Below are 18,842 nucleotides of genomic sequence, written 5' to 3'. Positions count from 1 at the left end.
GATTGTTAGTCCAGTGACAATGCACAACACTGAATGGGACCTCAGTACAACATTCTCCACAGTTGAAAACAGATGGTTTCTATTGTTCCAGATTTTATTCCGTACTGCCCCCTTCCCCAGTATTTTCATTGCTTTCCATTTGGCTTTTTGCTGTTTTTGAGTTTCCCCTTGACCCTCTTCCTCTCGCTCCAGCTGTTGTCCCTCTCTCTCTGTTTCCTGTTCCTACTCTCCGCTCCCCATGGCCCACGATGGCTTTCCTCCTGGGAGAAGCCAGTGAGGAGATAGAAGCTCTAGGTGATGCACTCTTCCCTTGCCGTGACTGTGTCAAATCTAAGGAACCAGTCCAGTCCGCAGCAAACACAAGTTACTGTTCCGGAAAACCTGTTCCCTATTGTGACGGGCCAAGGGTCAAAGTGCAGGACAGTGAAAGTCATTGCGGAATTTGTGACGAGACACGTCCGAGCTTGTGTTTTGTAAATGATCGGATCAAAGGAAGGTAATGGTCCAGGGTAATATTGTGGGACGGAGTAACTATAACTCAGGAGCGAAGGTGAAATTAAATAATTTGAGCACAATGCTTTAAAACAGAGGCAAGAAGAGAGGGAGTGGAAAGAGGTGAGTGTTTTCCTGGAGTGTTTTCCAGTGGCGCCTCGGACTGCATTCCCCTCATCCCTTTAGTGTCATCTTGAGGCGTCACAGTGGTTAGCACGGCTGCCTCGCAGCGCCAGGGTCCCGGGTTTGATTCCCGGCTTGGGTCACTGTCTGTGCGGAGTCTGCACATCCTCCCCGTGTGTGCGTGGGTTTCCTCCGGGTGCTCCGGTTTCCTCCCACAGTGCAGGTTAAGTGGTTACAGGGATAGGGCGGGGGAGTGGGCCTAGGTAGGGTGGTCTTTCGGAGGGCCGGTGCAGAATCAATGGGCCGAATGGCATTCTGCACTGCAGGGATTCCTTGGAAATGTTCTCCTTGGGCTACAGGGATCGAGCAGGGCTATGGCACTTCGCAGGAAGGATTTGATGGATGGAAGGACCTTCCCCAGCACTGGATAACCCTCTATAACTCTGTGACAGACCAGCAGACGATCGGTCTCCGCCCCTTTCATTAGCCTCTGCCAAATTTCTTTTCATATCTGTGAAATGACCTCAGACAATTATTTGTGAGGCTTGACATTGATCCCTGCCGTGGCTTCAAACCTTATCCATTTCCACAACCAACTGTCATTTGTGAAACCAGTTTAGGAGGAACAGCAGCTGACGCTGTAACTAATAGTCTCTGATCGTCACAGAATGAGCAACACAAGGATTAGGAATAGGAGCTGACCATTCAGCCCCTCCAAGCTGCTCTGCTATACAGCAAGATCATGACTAAGAGAGGTGAAATTCTCTGAGAGTGAAGGAGTGGTGAAGTTACTCAATGGGGACATTGCCTCGGATTTCACAGTGGGAATAAAGGACAAAGAAACGTACAGCACAGGAACAGGCCCTTCGGCCCTCCAAGCCCGTGCCGACCATGCTGCCCGACTAAACTACAATCTTCTACACTTCCTGGGTCCGTATCCCTCTATTCCCATCCGATTCGTGTATTTGTCAAGATGCCCCTTAAATGTCACTATCGTCCCTGCTTCCACCACCTCCTCCGGTAGCGGGTTCCAGGCACCCACTACCCTCTGTGTAAAAAAACTTGCCTCGTACATCTACTCTAAACCTTGCCCCTCTCCCCTTAAACCTATGCCCCCTAGTAATTGACCCCTCTACCCTGGGGAAAAGCCTCTGACTATCCACTCTGTCTCTGCCCCTTATAATCTTGTAGACCTCTATCAGGTCGCCCCTCAACCTCCGTCGTTCCAGTGAGATCAAACAGAGTTTATCCAACCTCTCCTCATAGCTAATGCCCTCCAGGCAACATTCTGGTAAATCTCTTCTGCACCCTCTCTAAAGCCTCCACATCCTTCTGGTAGTGTGGCGACCAGAATTGAACACTATATTCCAAGTGTGGCCTAACTAAGGTTCTATACAGCTGCAACATGACTTGCCAATTCTTATACTCAATGCCCCGGCCAATGAAGGGCAGGGAGTGCACAATAATAGAAATGTGTGCTTATTCAGAATGTTTCGCAGTTTGGATCAGAAATTGGCTAGCTGGAAGAAGACAAAGGGTGGTGGTTGATGGGAAATGTTCAGACTGGTGTCCAGTTACTAGTGGTGTACCACAAGGATCTGTTTTGGGGCCATTGCTGTTTGTCATTTTTATAAATGAGCTGGAGGAGAGCGTAGAAGGATGGGTGAGTAAATTTGCAGATGACACTAAAGTCGGTGGAGTTGTGGACAGTGTGGAAGGATGTTACAAGTTACAGAGGGACATAGATAAGCTGCAGCGCTGGGCTGAGAGGTGGCCCAGTTTAATGCAGATCTATTCCCATCCTATTCATGTATTTGTCAAGATGCCCCTTAAATGTCACTATCGTCCCTGCTTCCACCACCTCCTCCGGTAGCGAGTTCCAGGCACCCACTACCCTCTGTGTAAAAAAACTTGCCTCGTACATCTACTCTAAATGCAGAAAAGTGTGAGGTGATTCATTTTGGAAGGAATAACAGGAAGACAGAGTACTGGGCTAATGGTAAGGTTCTTGGCAGTGTGGATGAGCAGAGAGATCTCGGTGTCCATGTACATAGATCCCTGAAAGTTGCCACCCAGGTTGAGAGGGTTGTTAAGAAGGCGTACGGTGTGTTAGCTTTTATTGGTAGAGGGATTGAGTTTCGGAGCCATGAGGTCATGTTGCAGCTGTACAAAACTCTGGTGCGGCCGCATTTGGAGTATTGCGTGCAATTCTGGTCGCCGCATTATAGGAAGGATGTGGAAGCTTTGGAGCGGGTGCAGAGGAGATTTACCAGAATGTTGCCTGGTATGGAGGGAAGATCTTATGAGGAAAGGCTGAGGGACTTGAGGCTGTTTTCGTTAGAGAGAAGAAGGTTAAGAGGTGATTTAATTAGAACATAGAACGATACAGTGCAGTACAGGCCCTTCGGCCCACAATGTTGTACCGACATGGGAAGTCAAAAAACAAAAGCCATCTAACCTACACTATGCCATTATCATCCATATGCTTATCCAATAAACTTTTAAATGCCCTCAATGTTGGCGAGTTCACTGAGGCATACAAGATGACCTAATGATAGGGTGGACAGTGAGAGCCTTTTTCCTCGGATGGTGATGTCTAGCACGAGGGGGCATAGCTTTAAATTGAGGGGAGATAGATATAAGACAGATGTCAGAGGTAGGTTCTTTACTCAGAGAGTAGTAAGGGTGTGGAATTCCCTGCCTGCAACAGTAGTGGACTCGCCAACACTAAGGGCATTCAAATGGTCATTGGATAAACATATGGACGATAAGGGAATAGTATAGATGGGCTTTAGAGTGGTTTAACAGGTCGGCGCAACATCGAGGGCCGAAGGGCCTGTACTGCGCTGTAATGTTCCATGTTTGTGCCACAATCTCAATTCTGAGCAGCCCCTTCGCCCGTCACACTTCCACTTGCTGCCGTGTGCACGGCCTTTTCGGCCACCAACGCCGCCATTGTAAAGTTCTCCGGGTCTGATGAAAGGTCTGAAACGTCAACTCTGTTTCTAACTGGGGCGGCACGGGGGCGCAGTGGTTAGCACTGCTGCCTCACGGCGCCGAGGTCCCAGGTTCGATCCCGGCTCTGGGTCACTGTCCGTGTGGAGTTTGCACATTCTCCCCGTGTCTGCGTGGGTTTAACCCCCACAACACAAAGATGTGCAGGGGAGGTGGATTGGCCACGCTAATTGCCCCTTAATTGGAAAAAAGGAATTGGACACTCTGAATTTTTTTTTTTTTAAAGTAAAAGGTGAGCCAGATTTTCTGACATTCTTTGTGACGATTAAGATGTTAATGAAGGAAATGTGGTGGATGTTGTCTGTATCGATTCTCTTGGTCTGCTTCTACGTTGGTGGGTGCTCAGTGGTGCCAGGGAATTACGAGGCCCGGCTTGCGTCCTGATCCATGTTATCCAGTGGGATCATTCTGGTAGTTTGAGGTCTTCCTTTTTATCTTTTGGGAGACCCTGAAGATTTGATTTTAATCCACACATCTTTCCAGCCCTCTCGCCACAATTGTACTGAATGATTTTGGTTCTGCCCTGGGCCTGGACTGGGGTTGAGTTGGGTTGTGTGGCAGGTATTTAGCTCCCCTTCGAACTGTGGTTGTCACATTTTCATGTTTGCTAAGCGGGATTGATGAAGTTAACGTGGACCTAATGTTCCCCAGGTGGGAAATCTAGAACGGGAGGTCCCAGATATAGGTTGAGAGGCGGTAGATTTAGAACTGAGATGAGGAGGAACTACTTCTCGCAGAGGGTGGTGAATTTGTGGAACTTGCTGCCCCGCAGTGCGGTGGAATCTGAGTCATTAAATAGTTTCAAGGAGAAGATTTCTGATTTGAAAACTGGTTCAAGGGATTTGGGGAACAGGTAGGGAGGTGGATTTGAGACCAGGAAGAGATCAGCCAGGATCTGATTGACTGACGGGACAGGGTCGAGGGGTAGAATTGCCGACTTCTCCTAATTCCTATGTATTTTCTAAGGGTGGGTATAATGAACCCGTTCTTCCTCCTTCATGGGTGCCGATGGGTCTGGTGTCCAGAGAGAGGAGGCTGTGATGGGTCGTTGGTGCCTTTGGCATTGCTGAAGTGGGCGGAGATGTACGTTGGTGGGTGTCTGATCATGGCACGGGAAATTTATGCTGCTTTCCCGTGATGATTGCGGCTTGCGTGGTGTGGCCTCATGCTGTGCCGCCCCCCCCCCTCCCCCCTGCTCTCTCGAGGGGCTGGATTGGTATCTAATTCTGTCCATTGAGTGTTGAGCCGTTTTTTTTCCCCCTTTCCTCGTGGCGATATATTCGTTTGTAACTGCGTTGAGTTATTCTCTGAAATGTAAAACCTCAACAAACATACTTTAAAAAAAAAAAATGTTACTTGATGAAGTTCCAAATAGAAAGATTTGGGGTGCGGAAGGTGCCGGAAAACATTGGTCAGGTGAGGCACAAAACTGAAATACTGCACGTTGACCATCATTGAAAGAAAGGAGCAGTGATACCCAAGTTAACACGAACCTGACTGCTGGTAACATCATGTCCTAACTACCGGAACACCCAGAGGCCTGTTCATCAAATGCAGACAGATTGTGTCAAAACCAATAAACAGCGAGGGTAGGAAACTGATGTGAAAACAGAGAGAGCCATGCTCAGTGGATGTTTCTTTAGACTGACGTGAAGCAGAGGGAGGCAGCAAAATGGAGACCAACTTGTAAAAGAGAAGGTGATAAGTTAAAAATACACAGGAAAGGGTGGAGGAATTGGGATGAATGGGGCAACCCTACTAAAGCAACAGCACTCATAAGACGGGCCGAATGGTCTGTAAAATACTCTGATTCTTTGTTTTCCGACCATATTTGTTATTTTTTCCAGATCTGTCGAACTGCAAACTAACCACATTTCCAGTGGCGCTCTTCAAGCTTATGAGGGACGTGGTGGCAAACATTCAGATCATTTCACTGGAAAACAATGAATTGAAATTCATCTCCGCTGATTTTATGACCAACTTTAACCAGCTCCGGGGTAAGCCAGGGAACCAATCACTCGGCACTGAGTAATGCTACAGGCCCCGCCTAGACCCCAATTTATATCAGGAAACCGGATGACAACCCAACAATTTTTCAGTTTGTAAACTGTGACGAAAGGATACTTTGCCCCCAGGAGCGATTCCACTGACCAATAGGGATCTTTTACACAAAAATAAACTTTATTAATAACAGGATTAAACACATTAACATCACAGAAAATAGCTTTACAATTCACAGTTAAACAATTCTTAAAATATAATTCAACTCCTAACTTACACCTATCTCCAATTAAGCAAACCCAAACGCCACTTATAAATAAAGTTAGCAAACACAGGGGTACTTGCTGCACTCTTGTTTAGAGTTCTCCTTCAGAAAAGGAAGGAGAGACCCTTTCTGGCACAGCCTGGAAATCCTTCTGCCCTTATCAGGCTAAAAGGTCCGACAGCTGAAACGCTTGCTACAGACCTGGCTCCTCCCATTAATTACATCATCCCCTAATTGTCTCATGACCATCTTAACTAATGCTAAGCACAACCCCTCAATTATCTACACCCCAGAGAACCTTAAAAAATATGCAATATGTAATTAACCCCATCTAGGTAAACAAGCACATGTTGGAATTAATGACAATCTCACTTTTACAACACTTTATTGCCAGCCCTAGCAGACACATCGCCTGCCTGTATGTTAATACACGATTTTTAATAGTATTGCTGCAACAGATAGATAATAAAATATATGTATAAACATTTCCTACATCTATCACTGCACCGTTGCATAGTGGTTACCGCTGCTGCCTCACAGCTTCAGGGACCCGGGTTCAATTCCGGCTTGGGTCACTGTCTGTGCGGAGTCTGCACGTTCTCCCCGTGTGTGTGTGGTTTTCCTCCGGGTGCTCCGGTTTCCTCCCACAGTCTAAAGATGTGCAGGTTGGGTGGATTGGCTGTGCTAAATTATCCCTTAGGGTGGGGTTACAGGGCGGGGAATTGGGCCTAGGTAGGATGGTCTTTTGAAGGGTTGGTGCAGAGTCGATGGGCCGAATGGCCTCTTTCCATCACACTGGATTAATAATTAATTGTGAATATGACTTCAGATCACCATGGCAGATTGACAATCTGAATTCAGTCTGGAACTAATAAGCAGGTGCGAGTAAATGTGACCAATTGGGATTGTTGTAGAAAGCTACCCGGTTCACCATTGTCCTCTGCAGAAGGAAATCTTCTGTGGTTATATGGCCTGGCCTAAATATGACCCTAAATCTGCAGCAATGTAGTTGACCCTGAGCTGTCCTCGAAAGGTACTCAGCTGTCCTGCCCACTTATTTGGGTCAATAAGGATGGGCAATAACTGGCAGCTATGCCAATGATGCCTACAGTCCAAAATGGCACCATTAAATTCACCCCCCCCCTCCCCCCCCATCTCCTTCCACTCCTGAAGCTGGTGACTGATGTCTGCTCGAGCGCCTCATCCGAGGGACCAGTCTCTACGCCAGAGCTGGGCAGTGGTAGACCACAGAATTCTCACCCCGCCTTCCCCCTCCATGACAAATGATGGGCAACTCAGAGGGCAGGACCACTGGAGAGCGATGAGGAATGTCAACACTGACAGACTGTCACCTCTGGCACTGAGGCCAATTGTAATGCTCCAATGACCGCTCTGAGATCAATGAACACAGTGCAGATTGAATCAAGATCTTTTGACTTTTAAAAGGCGTCCAATGGGGGAGGTGGGGGGGCGGGGGTGCTCCCTTTCTGACTTATAGAACATAGAACATGAACATAGAACGATACAGCGCAGTACAGGCCCTTCGGCCCACGATGTTGCACCGAAACAAAAGCCATCTAACCTACACTATGCCATTATCATCCATATGTTTATCCAATAAACTTTTAAATGCCCTCAATGTTGGCGAGTTCACTACTGTAGCAGGTAGGGCATTCCACGGCCTCACTACTCTTTGCGTAAAGAACCTACCTCTGACCTCTGTCCTATATCTATTACCCCTCAGTTTAAAGTTATGTCCCCTCGTGCCAGCCATTTCCATCCGCGGGAGAAGGCTCTCGCTGTCCACCCTATCCAACCCCCTGATCATTTTGTATGCCTCTATTAAGTCTCCTCTTAACCTTCTTCTCTCCAACGAAAACAACCTCAAGTCCATCAGCCTTTCCTCATAAGATTTTCCCTCCATACCAGGCAACATCCTGGTTAATCTCCTCTGCACCCGCTCCAAAGCCTCCACGTCCTTCCTTATGACTTGGTTAGGAATATTTGGAAAATTTGGGGTTGGAGAAGAGTTAAGTTCTTGGAGTTTGGCTCCCTGTGTCTCGCAGTGTTTATTACTTTCCGTTAAAATGAATGAATGAAATAACCCTTCGCCACTCTATTCTGACTCCTGCTCTTGAAACACCAAAGCAAGTGCGACCAGCGGGGTATTACTTTAAAATAGTCACGGCAAAATGATGCAGAGCAAGTTCCCAAAAGCAGCAATGTGCTGTACCTGATCAGATCATTATCGGATTACCTGTCTTGAGTGACACTGGTTGAGTAATAAATACTGGTCAAGACTTTGAGGAGACCACCCCCATCTCTTCTTTAAAAAAAGTGCCCCAGGATCGTTGATATCTCCCTCAGAAGGCAGCATCCCAGTAAGGGCTACAATTTGCTCTTCAAACAAGACAATTGCTCTCACTCTGATTCCCTCACTGGGACTTACGACGTCGCTTCCAGTAAATACATTAATACAACAGAGCTTGACTAGAGCTAATAAGAATTAATGTAACTGCATCACAAATACCATGATAGCCTGGCTCACCGGGAGTTCTCGGAGTGGGGTTTTTGATTTTTAAGGTTTTGCTATGCGTTTGCCTTTAGATCATTTTTATGACTTGTATTCCCACAAATCTTTCCCCTCAGAATTAAACCTCGCAGGTAATTCCCTGAAACAACTCCCTGAGGAAGTGAAGGTTTTGACGCAGTTGACCAGCATTAACCTGGCGAGGAATAAATTCTCTGAGTTCCCACAGCAACTGACGGAAGTCAGCACACTGGAATTGATTAATCTGGAGGCCAATGAGATTACTGGTGAGTATTTTAGGTCAGAATTTCATAGAATTTACAGAGCAGAAGGAGGCCAATCGGCCCATTGAGTCTGGACCGGCCCTGGGGCAGCACGGCGGCGTAGTGGTTAGCACTGCTGCCTGTCGACACCAAGGTCCCAGGTTTGATCCCGGCTCTGGGTCACTGTCTGTGTGGAGTTTGCACATTCTCCCCGTGTCTGCGTGGATTTCGCCCCCACAACCCAAAGATGTGCAGGGTAGGTGGATTGGCCATGCTAAATCGCCCCTTCATTGGAAAACATTAATTGGGTACTCTAAATTTTTGAAAAAAAGACTCCACACCGCCCCTTTAAAGAGCACCCTACTTAACCCTATGCCTCCACCCTTTCCCCATCATCCAGTAACCCCACCTAACCTCTGGACCCCACGGGCAATTTAGCATGACTCAGCACAGAAAGTGACCCAAGCCGGGAATCGAACCTGGGTCACTGGCGCTGTGAAGCAACAGCGCTAACCACAGGATACAAGCAAATTATTGCCGATGCTGGAATCTGAAACGAAAGAGAAAATGCTGGAAAATCTCAGCAGGTCTGGCAGCATCTGTAGGGAGAGAAAAGAGCGAACGTTTCAAGTCCGATGACCCTTCGTCAAAGCGGACAGAGAAAGTGGGAAATATTTATGCTGTGGAGTGAGAATGAAAGATGAGTCACAGCCACAGAAACCCAGGGAAACCGGGTGCTAACGGCCACAGAAACCCAGGGAAACCGGGTGCTAATGGCCACAGAAACCCAGGGAAACCGGGTGCTAATGTGTGCTAATGGCCACAGAGTGGGGGAGGAACCTACGGAAATCCTGTCGGAGAGAAGAGCAGTACTTCTTCAGGGTAGGCTTTCCTGGAAGAGAGGTGGCACTGTGCTACCGTGCTGCCCCAGTTATAGAAGGATTGCCTGGTAGACCAGGTAGACCTCTCTTAGACACTTCCAGCTCCCTCAAGCTTTCACAATATTTTGAGTTAGTAACTGAACTACCCATCTTCCCCACCCCCATTTCACTCTTGCACGTTCTCCCTGTGTCTGCGTGGGTTTCCTCCAGGTGCTCCGGGTTCCTTCCACACTCCAAAGAGGAGCAGGTTTGGTGGATTGGTCACGATAAATTGCGCCTTCGTGTTCAAAAAGGTTGGGTGGGATTACTGGGTCATGGGGATAGGGTGGAGGCGTGGGCTTAAATAGGGAGCTCTTTCCAGAGGCTGGTGCAGACTTGATGGTCCGAATGCCCTCCTTTTGCACTGTAAATTAAATGATTTTCAGCTTTGGTCACATAACAATCTCTAATCGACGATGATTTAAATCGCCATGCCCTCCCTCCTCTGACTTCACTGCCTTCTAGTCCTCCCTAAATCTCTCCCTCCATGTCAACCCCACAGCCCATTTCACAGCCACCTCCTCGGCCATGCCACCACACATGGTCTTGCCAGCGCCATCCAATCAATCGAAGAGAAGGCTCACTTCCTTGTGTGACTCACCACCTACATCCTCTTCTTCAACCCAATCCTGCTTCCATCCCCGGGAAGGAAAAACTATTCTCCTGCTCACAGCAGCACTTTCAAAAATCCCAGCTATCCACTCTTGCACCCAGCCTGGGCCTGACTGTCCCACACACCCAGCCCAGGCCTGACTGTCCCACACACCCAGCCTGGGCCTGACTGTCCCACACACCCAGACTGGGCCTGACTATCCCACACACCCAGCCTGGGCCTGACTGTCCCACACACCCAACCTGGGGCAGAGTATCTCACACACCCAGCCTGGGCCTGACTATCCCACACACCCGGCCTGGGCCTGACTATCCCACACACCCAGCCTGGGCCTGACTATCCCACACACCCAGACTGGGCCTGACTGTCTCACACACCCAGCCTGGGCCTGACTGTCTCACACACCCAGCCTGGGCCTGACTGTCCCACACACCCAGCCCGGGCCTGACTGTCCCACACACCCAGCCCGGGCCTGACTGTACCACACACCCAGCCTGGGCCTGACTGTCCCACACACCCAGCCTGGGCCTGACTAGCCCACACACCTAGCCTGGGCCTGACTGTCTCACACACCCAGCCTGGGCCTGACTGTCCCACACACCCAGCCTGGGCCTGAGTATCCCACACACCCAGCCTGGGCCTGAGTATCTCACACACCCAGCCTGGGCCTGACTGTCCCACACATACAGCCTGGGCCTGACTATCTCACACACCCAGTCTGGGCCTGACTATCTCACACACCCAGTCTGGGCCTGACTATCCCACACACCCAGCCTGGGCCTGACTATCCCACACACCCAGCCTGGGCCTGACTATCCCACAAACCCAGCCTGGGCCTGACTATCTCACACACCCAGACTGGGCCTGACTATACCACACACCCAGAATGGGCCTGACTATACCACACACCCAGACTGGGACTGACTATCCCACACACCCAGACTGGGCCTGACTATCCCACACACCCAGCCTGGGCCTGACTATCCCACACACCCGGCCTGGGCCTGACTATCCCACACACCCAGCCTGGGCCTGACTATCTCACACACCCAGCCTGGGCCTGACTATCTCACACACCCAGACTGGGCCTGACTGTCCCACACACCCAGCCTGGGCCTGACTATCTCACACACCCAGACTGGGCCTGACTATCTCACACACCCAGACTGGGCCTGACTATCCCACACACACAGCCTGGGCCTGACTGTCCCACACACCCAGCCTGGGCCTGACTGTCCCACACACCCAGCCTGGGCCTGACTGTCCCACACACCCAGCCTGGGCCTGACTGTCCCACACACACAGCCTGGGCCTGACTATCCCACACACTCAGCCCGGGCCTGACTGTCCCACACACCCAGCCCGGGCCTGACTATCTCACACACCCAGACTGGGCCTGACTGTCCCATACACCCAGCCTGGGCCTGACTATCCCACACACCCAGCCTGGACCGGACTATCCTACACACCCAGTCTGGGCCTGACTGTCCCACACACCCAGTCTGGGCCTGACTGTCCCACACACCCAGCCTGGGTCTGACTATCTCACACACCCAGCCTGGGCCTGACTATCCCACACACCCCGACTGGGCCTGACTATCCCACACACCCAGCCTGGGCCTGACTATCTCACACACCCAGACTGGGCCTGACTGTCCCACACACCCAACCTGGGCCTGACTATCCCACACACCCAGCCTGGGCCTGACTATCTCACACACCCAGCCTGGGCCTGACTATCTCACACACTCAGCCCGGGCCTGACTATCCCACACACCCAGCCTGGGCCTGACTGTCCCACACACCCAGCCCGGGCCGGACTATCTCACACACCCAGACTGGGCCTGACTGTCCCACACACCCAGCCTGGGCCTGACTATCCCACACACCCAGCCTGGACCGGACTATCCCACACACCCAGTCTGGGCCTGACTATCCCACACACCCAGCCTGGGGCTGACTGTCCCACACACTCAGCCTGGGCCTGACTATCCCACACACCCCGACTGGGCCTGACTATCCCACACACCAAGTCTGGGCCTGACTATCTCACACACCAGACTGGGCCTGACTGTTTCACACACCCAGCCTGGGCCTGACTATCCCACACACCCAGCCTGGGCCTGACTGTCCCACACACCCAGCCCGGGCCTGACTATCTCACACACCCAGACTGGGCCTGACTGTCCCACACACCCAGCCTGGGCCTGACTATCCCACACACCCAGACTGGGCCTGACTATCTCACACAACCAGACTGGGCCTGACTGTCCCACACACCCAGCCCGGGCCTGACTATCTCACACACCCAGCCTGGGCCTGTGTATCTCACACACCGAGCCTGGGCCTGACTGTCCCACACACCGAGCCTGGGCCTGACTATCCCACACGCCCAGCCTGGGCCTGACTATCCCACACACCCAGACTGGGCCTGACTATCTCACACACCCAGACTGGGCCTGACTATCTCACACACCCAGACTGGGCCTGACTATCTCACACACCCAGCCTGGGCCTGACTATCCCACACACCCAGCCTGGGCCTGACTATATCACACACCCAGCCTGGGCCTGACTGTCCCACACATCCAGCCTGGGCCTGACTATCTCACACACCCAGACTATGCCTGACTGTCCCACACATCCAGCCTGGGCCTGACTATCTCACACACCCAGCCTGGGCCTAACTATCTCACACACCCAGCCTGGGCCTAACTATCTCACACACCCAGCCTGGGCCTAACTATCTCACACACCCAGCCTGGGCCTGACTATCCCACACACCCAGCCTGGGCCTGACTATCTCACACACCCAGCCTGGGCCTGACTATCCCACACACCCAGCCTGGGCCTGACTGTCCCACACACCCAGCCTGGGCCTGACTATCCCACACACCCGGCCTGGGCCTGACTGTCCCACACACCCAGCCTGGGCCTGACTATCTCACACACCCAGCCTGGGCCTGACTATCTCACACACCCAGACTGGGCCTGACTGTCCCACACACCCAGCCTGGGCCTGACTATCTCACACACCCAGACTGGGCCTGACTATCTCACACACCCAGACTGGGCCTGACTATCCCACACACCCAGCCTGGGCCTGACTGTCCCACACACCCAGCCTGGGCCTGACTGTCCCACACACCCAGCCTGGGCCTGACTGTCCCACACACCCAGCCTGGGCCTGGCTATCCCACACACCCAGCCTGGGCCTGACTGTCCCACACACCCAGCCCGGGCCTGACTATCTCACACACCCAGGCTGGGCCTGACTGTCCCATACACCCAGCCTGGGCCTGACTATCCCACACACCCAGCCTGGACCGGACTATCCCACACACACAGTCTGGGCCTGACTGTCCCACACACCCAGCCTGGGCCTGACTATCTCACACACCCAGCCTGGGCCTGACTATCCCACACACCCCGACTGGGCCTGACTATCCCACACACCCAGCATGGGCCTGACTATCTCACACACCCAGACTGGGCCTGACTGTCCCACACACCCAGCCTGGGCCTGACTATCCCACACACCCAGCCTGGGCCTGACTATCTCACACACCCAGCCTGGGCCTGACTATCTCACACACCCAGACTGGGCCTGACTGTCCCACACACCCAGCCTAGGCCTGACTATCCCACACACCCAGCCTGGGCCTGACTATCCCACACACCCAGACTGGGCCTGACTATCTCACACACCCAGCCCGGGCCTGACTATCCCACACACCCAGCCTGGGCCTGACTGTCCCACACACCCAGCCCGGGCCTGACTATCTCACACACCCAGACTGGGCCTGACTGTCCCACACTCCCAGCCTGGGCCTGACTATCCCACACACCCAGCCTGGACCAGACTATCCCACACACCCAGTCTGGGCCTGACTATCCCACACACCCAGCCTGGGCCTGACTGTCCCACACACCCAGCCTGGCCCTGACTATCCCACACACCCCGACTGGGCCTAACTATCTCACACACCCAGCCTGGGCCTAGCTATCTCACACACCCAGCCTGGGCCTAACTATCTCACACACCCAGCCTGGGCCTGACTATCCCACACACCCAGCCTGGGCCTGACTATCTCACACACCCAGCCTGGGCCTGACTATCTCACACACCCAGCCTGGGCCTGACTATCCCACACACCCGGCCTGGGCCTGACTATCCCACACACCCGGCCTGGGCCTGACTGTCCCACACACCCAGCCTGGGCCTGACTATCTCACACACCCAGCCTGGGCCTGACTGTCCCACACACCCTGCCTGGGCCTGACTATCCCACACACCCAGCCTGGGCCTGACTATCCCACACACCCAGCCTGGGCCTGACTGTCCCACACACCCAGCCTGGGCCTGACTATCCCACACACCCAGCCTGGGCCTGACTATCTCACACACCCAGACTGAGCCTGACTATCCCACACACCCAGCATGGGCCTGACTGTCCCACACACCCAGACTGGGCCTAACTATCTCACACACCCAGCCTGGGCTTAACTATCTCACACACCCAGCCTGGGCCTGACTATCCCACACACCCAGCCTGGGCCTGACTATCCCACACACCCAGACTGGGCCTGACTTTCCCACACACCCAGCCTGGGCCTGACTGTCCCACACACCCAGACTGGGCCTGACTATCTCACACACCCAGCCTGGGCCTGACTATCTCACACACCCAGACTGGGCCTGACTATCCCACACACCCAGCCTGGGCCTGACTATCTCACACACCCAGCTTGGGCTTAACTATCTCACACACCCAGCCTGGGCCTGACTATCCCACACACCCAGCCTGGGCCTGACTATCCCACACACCCAGACTGGGCCTGACTGTCCCACACACCCAGCCTGGGCCTGACTGTCCCACACACCCAGCCTGGGCCTGACTATCTCACACACCCAGCCTGGGCCTGACTATCTCACACACCCAGACTGGGCCTGACTGTCCCACACTACCAGCCTGGGCCTGACTATCTCACACACCCAGCCTGGGCCTGACTATCTCACACACCCAGACTGGGCCTGACTGTCCCACACTACCAGCCTGGGCCTGGCTATCTCACACACCCAGACTGGGCCTGACTATCTCACACACCCAGACTGGGCCTGACTATCCCACACACCCAGCCTGGGCCTGACTGTCCCACACACCCAGCCTGGGCCTGACTGTCCCACACACCCAGCCTGGGCCTGACTGTCCCACACACCCAGCCTGGGCCTGACTGTCCCACACACCCAGCCCGGGCCTGACTATCTCACACACCCAGACTGGGCCTGGCGGTCCCACACACCAAGCCTGGACCAGACTATCCCACACACCCAGTCTGGGCATGACTATCCCACACACCCAGTCTGGGCATGACTATCCCACACACCCAGCCTGGGCCTGACTGTCCCACACACCCAGCCTGGGCCTGACTATCCCACACACCCCGACTGGGCCTGACTATCCCACACACCCAGCCTGGGCCTGACTATCTCACACACCCAGACTCGGCCTGACTGTCCCACACACCCAGCCTGGGCCTGACTATCCCACACACCCAGCCTGGGCCTGACTATCTCACACACCCAGACTGGGCCTTACTGTCCCACACACCCAGCCTGGGCCTGACTGTCCCACACACCCAGCCTGGGCCTGACTATCTCACACACCCAGCCTGGGCCTGAATGTCCCACACAGCCAGCCTGGGCCTGACTATCTCACACACCCAGCCTGGGCCTGACTATCTCACACACCCAGCCTGGGCCTGACTATCCCACACACCCAGACTGGGCCTGACTATCTCACACACCCAGCCTGGGCCTGACTATCTCACACACCCAGCCTGGGCCTGACTATCTCACACCCAGACTGGGCCTGACTGTCCCACACACCCAGCCTGGGCCTGACTGTCCCACACACCCAGACTGAGCCTAACTATCTCACACACCCAGCCTGGGCCTAACTATCTCACACACCCAGCCCGGGCCTGACTATATCACACACCCAGCCTGGGCCAGACTCTCCCACACACCGCTGGCTGATGTCCCACACACCCAGCCTGGGCCTAACTATCTCACACACCCAGCCCGGGCCTGACTATCTCACACACCCAGCCTGGGCCTGACTGTCCCACACACCGCTGGCTGATGTCCCACACACCCAGCCTGGGCCTGACTGTCCCACACACCCAGCCTGGGCCTGACTATCCCACACACCCAGCCTGGGCCTGACTGTCCCACACACCCAGCCTGGGCCTGACTGTCCCACACACCCAGCCTGGGCCTGACTATCTCACACACCCAGCCTGGGCCAGACGATCTCACACACGCAGCCTGGGCCTGACTATCCCACACATCCAACCTGGGCCTGACTGTCCCACACACACAGACTGGGCCTGACTATCTCACACACCCAGCCTGGGACTGACTGTCCCACACACCCAGCCTGGGACTGACTGTCCCACACACCCAGCCTGGGACTGACTGTCCCACACACCCAGCCTGGGACTGACTGTCCCACACACCCAGCCTGGGCCTGACTATCCCACACACCCAGCCTGGACCGGACTATCCCACACACCCAGCCTGGGCCTGACTATCCCACACACCCAGACTGGGCCTGACTATCTCACACACCCAGACTGGGCCTGACTATCCCACACACCCAGCCTGGGCCTGACTATCCCACACACCCAGCCTGGGCCTGACTATCCCACACACCCAGCCTGGGCCTGACTATCCCACACACCCAGCCTGGGCCTGACTGTCCCACACACCCAGCCTGGGCCTGACTGTCCCACACACCCAGCCTGGGCCTGACTGTCCCACACACCCAGCCTGGGCCTGACTATCCCACACACCCCGACTGGGCCTAACTATCTCACACACCCAGCCTGGGCCTAGCTATCTCACACACCCAGCCTGGGCCTAACTATCTCACACACCCAGCCTGGGCCTGACTATCCCACACACCCAGCCTGGGCCTGACTATCTCACACACCCAGCCTGGGCCTGACTATCTCACACACCCAGCCTGGGCCTGACTATCCCACACACCCGGCCTGGGCCTGACTATCCCACACACCCGGCCTGGGCCTGACTGTCCCACACACCCAGCCTGGGCCTGACTATCTCACACACCCAGCCTGGGCCTGACTGTCCCACACACCCTGCCTGGGCCTGACTATCCCACACACCCAGCCTGGGCCTGACTATCCCACACACCCAGCCTGGGCCTGACTGTCCCACACACCCAGCCTGGGCCTGACTATCCCACACACCCAGCCTGGGCCTGACTATCTCACACACCCAGACTGGGCCTGACTATCCCACACACCCAGCATGGGCCTGACTGTCCCACACACCCAGACTGGGCCTAACTATCTCACACACCCAGCCTGGGCTTAACTATCTCACACACCCAGCCTGGGCCTGACTATCCCACACACCCAGCCTGGGCCTGACTATCCCACACACCCAGACTGGGCCTGACTTTCCCACACACCCAGCCTGGGCCTGACTGTCCCACACACCCAGACTGGGCCTGACTATCTCACACACCCAGCCTGGGCCTGACTATCTCACACACCCAGACTGGGCCTGACTATCCCACACACCCAGCCTGGGCCTGACTATCTCACACACCCAGCTTGGGCTTAACTATCTCACACACCGAGCCTGGGCCTGACTATCCCACACACCCAGCCTGGGCCTGACTATCCCACACACCCAGACTGGGCCTGACTGTCCCACACACCCAGCCTGGGCCTGACTGTCCCACACACCCAGCCTGGGCCTGACTATCTCACACACCCAGCCTGGGCCTGACTATCTCACACACCCAGACTGGGCCTGACTGTCCCACACTACCAGCCTGGGCCTGGCTATCTCACACACCCAGACTGGGCCTGACTATCTCACACACCCAGACTGGGCCTGACTATCCCACACACCCAGCCTGGGCCTGACTGTCCCACACACCCAGCCTGGGCCTGACTGTCCCACACACCCAGCCTGGGCCTGACTGTCCCACACACCCAGCCTGGGCCTGACTGTCCCACACACCCAGCCTGGGCCTGACTATCTCACACACCCAGCCTGGGCCTGACTATCTCACACACCCAGCCTGGGCCTGACTGTCCCACACACCCAGCCCGGGCCTGACTATCTCACACACCCAGACTGGGCCTGACTGTCCCACACACCCAGCCTGGGCCTGACTGTCCCACACACCCAGCCTGGACCTGACTATCCCACACACCCCGACTGGGCCTGACTGTCCCACACACACAGACTGGGCCTGACTATCCCACACATCCAACCTGGGCCTGACTGTCCCACACACCCAGCCTGGGCCTGACTGTCCCACACACCCAGCCTGGGACTGACTGTCCCACACACCCAGCCTGGGACTGACTGTCCCACACACCCAGCCTGGGACTGACTGTCCCACACACCCAGCCTGGACCGGACTATCCCACACACCCAGCCTGGGCCTGACTATCCCACACACCCAGACTGGGCCTGACTATCTCACACACCCAGACTGGGCCTGACTATCCCACACACCCAGCCTGGGCCTGACTATCCCACAAACCCAGCCTGGGCCTGACTATCCCACAC

General features: G+C 54.6%; 1 protein-coding gene across 1 annotated transcript in view; it reads left to right on the top strand.

Annotated features, from left to right (window-relative positions):
• Window positions 1-18,842, top strand: part of lrrc20 (leucine rich repeat containing 20) — a 52,254-nt gene that overhangs the window by 7,028 nt on the left and 26,384 nt on the right. Inside the window, exons 3-4 of the mRNA XM_072491876.1 lie at window positions 5,478-5,627; window positions 8,546-8,713. Coding sequence (XP_072347977.1) covers window positions 5,478-5,627; window positions 8,546-8,713 — 318 coding nt within the window. The remainder of the gene's footprint in view (window positions 1-5,477; window positions 5,628-8,545; window positions 8,714-18,842) is intronic.

This window comes from Scyliorhinus torazame, chromosome 28 (assembly GCF_047496885.1).
Source record: "Scyliorhinus torazame isolate Kashiwa2021f chromosome 28, sScyTor2.1, whole genome shotgun sequence".
Classification (NCBI taxonomy): domain Eukaryota; kingdom Metazoa; phylum Chordata; class Chondrichthyes; order Carcharhiniformes; family Scyliorhinidae; genus Scyliorhinus; species Scyliorhinus torazame.
The sequence above is the reverse complement of the archived record's forward strand: the minus strand, read 5'-3'. Positions and strand labels throughout refer to the sequence as shown.